General features: G+C 45.0%; 1 protein-coding gene across 1 annotated transcript; it reads left to right on the plus strand.

Moving 5' to 3' along the window:
• Nucleotides 1-220: 220 nt before the first annotated feature.
• MED10 (mediator complex subunit 10) lies at nucleotides 221-4,053 on the plus strand. Its single transcript, XM_032118350.1, has 4 exons — nucleotides 221-432; nucleotides 617-700; nucleotides 2,060-2,162; nucleotides 3,249-4,053. The coding sequence occupies exons 1-4, from the start codon at nucleotides 311-313 to the stop codon at nucleotides 3,342-3,344; spliced, it is 405 nt and encodes a 134-aa protein (XP_031974241.1). The 5' UTR covers nucleotides 221-310; the 3' UTR covers nucleotides 3,345-4,053.
• Nucleotides 4,054-5,524: the final 1,471 nt, after the last annotated feature.

The following is a 5,524-nucleotide window of genomic DNA, read 5'->3' on the forward strand; positions in this document are numbered from 1 at the left end:
GGCCCGGCTTGGCCCGGAGGGGGCGCGGCGTGGCCCGGAGGGGGCCCGGCTTGGCCCGGAGGGGGGCCCGGCTTGGCCCGGAGGGGGGCCCGGCTTGGCCCGGAGGGGGCGCGGCTTGGCCCGGAGGGGGGCCCGGCTTGGCCCGGAGGGGGCCCGGCTTGGCCCGGAGGGGGGCCCGGCTTGGCCCGGAGGGGGCGCGGCGTGGCCCGGAGGGGGCCCGGCTTGGCCCGGAGGGGGCGCGGCCACCGCGCCCTCCCGCGCAGGCGCCCGCAGCCGGAAGTGGCGCGGGGCCGGGAAGGCGGTGGCGGCGATGGCGGAGAAGTTCGACTCCCTGGAGGAGCACCTGGAGAAGTTCGTGGAGAACATCCGGCAGCTCGGCATCATCGTTAGCGACTTCCAGCCCAGCAGCCAGACGGGGCTCAATCAGAAATTGTGAGGGGCCGTTGTCGGGGGCGGGCCGGGCTGCGGGGCCTTTCCCTTCCCCCCGCAGGCCCCAGGGTGGTGCCTCAGGTCTCTCTCTCCCTGTCCCTGGGTGTCGCTGGCCTCGCACCTGCCGTCGGGGGCAGCGCAGCGACTCCTGAATCGGCTAAACCCGACCCGTTTTTCTTCCCAACAGGAATTTCATGGTGACGGGCTTGCAGGATATCGACAAATGCCGGCAGCAGCTTCACGATATCAGCGTGCCCTTGGAAGTTTTTGAGTAAGTCCTTGTGTGCCTGGAAGGGGAGATGCTGCAGTCGGTGACTCGAGGTAGCCTGGCTTCGCAGCGTGGGTATTTTGGCTGAGGGCTGTTTGTCTCTTAAACCTGGTCCTTCTAAATGTCTCATGAGAACGTGAGCAGGCAGGAGGTCGTAAGTACCTCCTGCCTGTGAGAAGGCAGAAAGGTGGGAGAAGTGATAAATTATACACCTGTTTTCATAGAACCACTGGATGGTTTGAGTTGGAACGGACCTTAAAATCCATCTGATTCCAACCCCCCACCGTAGGCAGGGATGCTGCCTACTAGATAAGTTGCTCAGAGCTCAGTCCAACTTGGCCTTTCAGATTTTTTTTTTTTACTTCTAAATACATAGGCAGTAACACGAATTCTGCCAAATTTAGTCATTTTATAGCATCACAGAATGGGTTGGGTTGGAAGACACCTTCAGCAATATCTGGTTCTAACACCCCTGCCATGGGCAGGGACACTAATTTAGTAAGTAAGCTTTCATTTTGGAAGTAAACTTACACACAGATTAGGATCAGGATGTGAAAGTAAAGTAAGCCAGTACTCAGGTATTTAGTTTCAGGAGTGGCAGTCTGTTGGCAGAGAATTAGACCATTAAAAGAAAAATGAACATAGAGGAAGAGCTGTACTAGAGAGCTTTTGTGGTATAGCTGACAATTTAGTTTACTAGTGTTTCTTGTAAGTCCACATGTTACTGGTCTGCTGTACTCCAGCGTGTTACTGGCTGTACAGGGCCTTTTCCAGTCGGGCTTTTACTCCAGTTGCGAATTTATGGTGATTGTCTGAAATGTTCTCTTTTCCTTATTCATCAAGGGAGTTTCCCTTTGCCAGGACTTGTATTGCAAAGCAAAAATACACATAGGCTTGCTGATGCAGTAGTGTTACTTTTCACTCTTTACTGTGATGTGTGCAGCTCCTCCTCATCCTTGATTTGCTGGGTGCCCTATTCCTGTGTGCTTAATGCTCACCATGTCCTAACTAGGCCACTTCCTGGTTAGTGCCCTTTCAGTTGCTTGGAAAATGACCATCTTCCTTTGATCATCTGTGCTTGTTGCCTTTGAGGAGCTGGTAGATATATTTTTTGTGTGTGTGTGTGTGTGCTTTTAATACTTCCTTCAAGGCTCTCCAGTCTTTCTGGAAACAGAGGTTTGCTAGCCATGGCCTCGTCCTTCAGCTGTCTTTTGGAAATGGCTGAGTTTAACTGTGGTGGTTTTTAAAATGCACATTTCAGATAATAGTAGAAAGAAAAAGACAGCAAGGTGAATAATTCTGTACCTTGGAGAGCATGCTAGTAGGAACATGATAGTTTAGTAGAGTCTTTTCTGCTTTCAGATACATAGATCAAGGCCGCAACCCTCAGCTTTACACCAAAGAGTGTCTGGAGCGAGCTTTGGCTAAAAATGAGCAAGTAAAAGGAAAAATTGACACTATGAAGGTAAACCAGAATTAATGGAAGTATAATGCAATAATGTATTTGATAAATTTTTACTTTTCTGTAAATATGGGGGCATTTTTCACTTGTGCAGTTATTAATTTCTGTTATTATGTGATTTGTCTTAGAAATTGCCCTGCTCCCCTGTATCTTAATTGATGCTGATATAGCCTGTTCAGGAAAGGAAACCTGTAGTTCATCCCACAGTTGGGATGCAGGTTTCACTGTGATTTTGTATTGGTTAAAGTTGTATGTAGCAGTAGAGATATTTTATTTGGTTTTTTTACAGGTGTGTAATTCTGCTGTGTGCAAACTTAGAAATAAGCAAAACGAAAGGGGTATTTTTCCAGTCTTGAATGGGTATTAGGGGGTTAAAATGTCAAATGTGTTCTATAATCATCTGTTAATCTTTCTAAAACTAGTGAATGCGTGCCAGTGTTTACGGTTTTCTAAACTTGTACTCAGTATGAATCTAAGCATTCTGTGATACTGTTTAGCTGCTGGAGCTACTGCAGAAAAAACAGTCAGAAAAGGAAGTTTAATGAGTTTTGAGAATGTTCTTTGGCTGGGCTTAGTGTGGAGGATGACAAGTTGTACTGCACAATGTAGACATATGGAGATAAGCCCTAAGCTTCTCTTCCTTTTCTCTGTGCTTGTGAAATGATGCACTTCTAAGGCAGGTGTGAGTTGCTTTTTGAAGGTGGAGTGGATTCCGTATCATATCAAGAGGACAGGTCCTTAATCAGCTTTCCTTAATAAGGTCAGGCAGATATTGGTGCACCAGAGTTTACAAGAGAGGTCCAACTTATCTGTATTTCTTAGGAGAAAATGCAAGGGAATTTCTGGGAATTCAAGGACATTTTAGTTTGCCTGGTGCATTCCTAGTGGATTTCATTTGGGCATTTTCAGTGGATTTTGTAAACATAACTTCCTGTGTTTGTGTGGCTTTGGGGGGTTTTTGGGTACCATTCTCTTAGGTCATTGAGAGGTGTGTTGGGTACAAACATTTCTATTCATCGGGTAACATTGCTTGATGAAATCTAAATAAATTGTTCAGATGATATATATACATTTTTGTTTTCTTTCCAGAAATTTAAAAGCCTGTTAATTCAAGAACTGACAAAGGTGTTCCCAGAAGATATGGCAAAGTACAAAGCTATTCGAGGAGAAGATCCTCCTCCTTAAGTTGGCCTTTGATAGCTCTAAAAATGTCTCATAAACTGACACCACCTTATAAAAACATTGATTGGAGAGAGAGGGAATCCAGGCCCTCCTAACAACTGTACTAAAAATGGCAGTGGTGGCTGTAAAGGAGCTTGATGGTTGTTCATGGTTCTGGTCTGAAGCTACTGAATCTTTCTGAAGGCTTCTACTCAGTGATTGTGATTGAAACTTCCTATGGTAATCTGCTTTTCTTTCCCAAAGGGTTTGAGAGATGTAATAGCCTACAGGTCATCAATACAGAGCACCACAAAGTGCATTTCCATAGCAGAAAAACATGGTTTTTTGTCTTCTGATAAGTGTGCCTCAGGACTGTGGGCTCATCTGTTTTTGAGAGAAATGCATTTATTACACTTGATTATTTTTCATTTGTAAACTTCAGGGTTTTTTTACTGCAGTACGAACAATTGACTGCTTTTGTCTTGTCAAATTCTACCGAGCAGGAGCCTGTCAAGGGCTGCAGTTCTCATGTGTCATAATTAGTTGCAGCCAGGAAAACCTTCAGATCTTGTTCTGGGAGCTGCAGTGCAGATGGCTGAGGATGTAAAAAGTGAGCATACCTGGGGACTAGCTCGTCAACAACTTTAATATTTTGTACAGTATTTAATGTAAGCTTTTGTTTATGCATTTCCTGCAAGCAGATTGTTGAATAAAAATTTGAAAAAAATCTAAATCCTGATGTTTTTCTTTTGTATGCTTCTCTTTGGAGTGTGACCTGGTAGTCTAAGTTAATCTAATTGCTGCCTGATATTACCCTGCCCTGCCCACTTCCTTTTTCTTATAATTGTTCCACCTCTAATCACGTTTACCTTCAGAATTTTACTGTACGAACTTGCAAGAGAAGAGTGACAAGGAAGAGGTTCTCCGTGTTTGTGTTTGGCTTGGCCTGGATTCCCCCAGGGTCCCTAGGAGCTGTTGGAGCAAGGCCTGTGGCTGTCAAGTGGGTTGTATATAGGACACAAGTAAAGAAGGTAAAGAGTATGTTTCATGTGTGTGTAATGTGGTAGGAAGAGGAGCTTAAGTGCAAAATTGTTGACAGTAGGCAGGTGACTATTTAAATGGTAGCTGAGAGAACATTTAGGAGGCAAGAGGCCTGTAGATACTGGTCTGGATACTGGAATATTCTGGCTCCTAGCACTGACACCAAGTTGTGTGTCAGATTTGGTGGAGTAGGGCTCTTAAATAAAACTGGTGCTTCCAAGAAGTCTTATTTTTATCTCATAGATTCATAGAATCACCAAATGGTTTGCATTGGAAGGGACCTTAAAGATCTAGTTTCAACTCCCCTGCCATGGGGGAGTGCTCAAAGCTCTCTCCAACCTGGCCTTCAACACTTTCAGACATGGGCATCCACAGCTTCTCAGGACAACCCATTCCAGTGTCTCACCACCCTCATAGTGAAGAATTTCTTTCTAATACCTCATCTAAACCTGCCCACTTCCAGTTTGAAGCCATCACCCTTTGTCCTGGGATTAGTCTGGAGTTAGAGAGCTGTGGGGGGACAAGCAGCTCCACAGCCCAGAGGTCCTGAAAATGTGTGAAATGCCTGCTCTGTAAGGATATTAATTTTTTGTCATTAGTTAATAAATTAAGTACCCAAAGCTGGCCACAGTGCAGATGGCTACCCCCATAACACTGACACGCACACCTGCTGATGAGAAGAAGGTTCCAGGCTTCCCCAGCTCAAAGGTGATTTCCGGCCAAAGCATGGATTGCATGCTTTCGCTTGGGATCTAGGTGGTTGTGGTAAATGGGGCAACTGGGATAGTTAGTGGAGATGGAGGATTAGGGAATAACATTAGGTCACATCATCATGAGATTTCAGCAGCCTGTGTTTGTGAGGAACCTGTGTAAGAAAACATCTTTTTGGGTGGGGGATATATACACCAGGAATAAAAATAGGTTAAAAGAAACCAAACCAGAAAATACTCTCTGTTAAATCATCAGATTTCCTGTTCTGCTCAGCTTCAGTTTCAACTTTTTGACACATGCTATTATTCTATGCTTGCTTCACTTACTGTTTCTGGGCTGACCATGCAAAATATTCAATATTTAGCATAATATTGAAGAGAGGTAACTGTTGTAAATTATGTTTGTTTCAGAGAAGAAAGGGTGGCCAGAATGAGTGTGCATGAGTTTATAAT

The sequence above is a fragment of the Corvus moneduloides genome, chromosome 1 (assembly GCF_009650955.1).
Source record: "Corvus moneduloides isolate bCorMon1 chromosome 1, bCorMon1.pri, whole genome shotgun sequence".
NCBI lineage: Eukaryota > Metazoa > Chordata > Aves > Passeriformes > Corvidae > Corvus > Corvus moneduloides.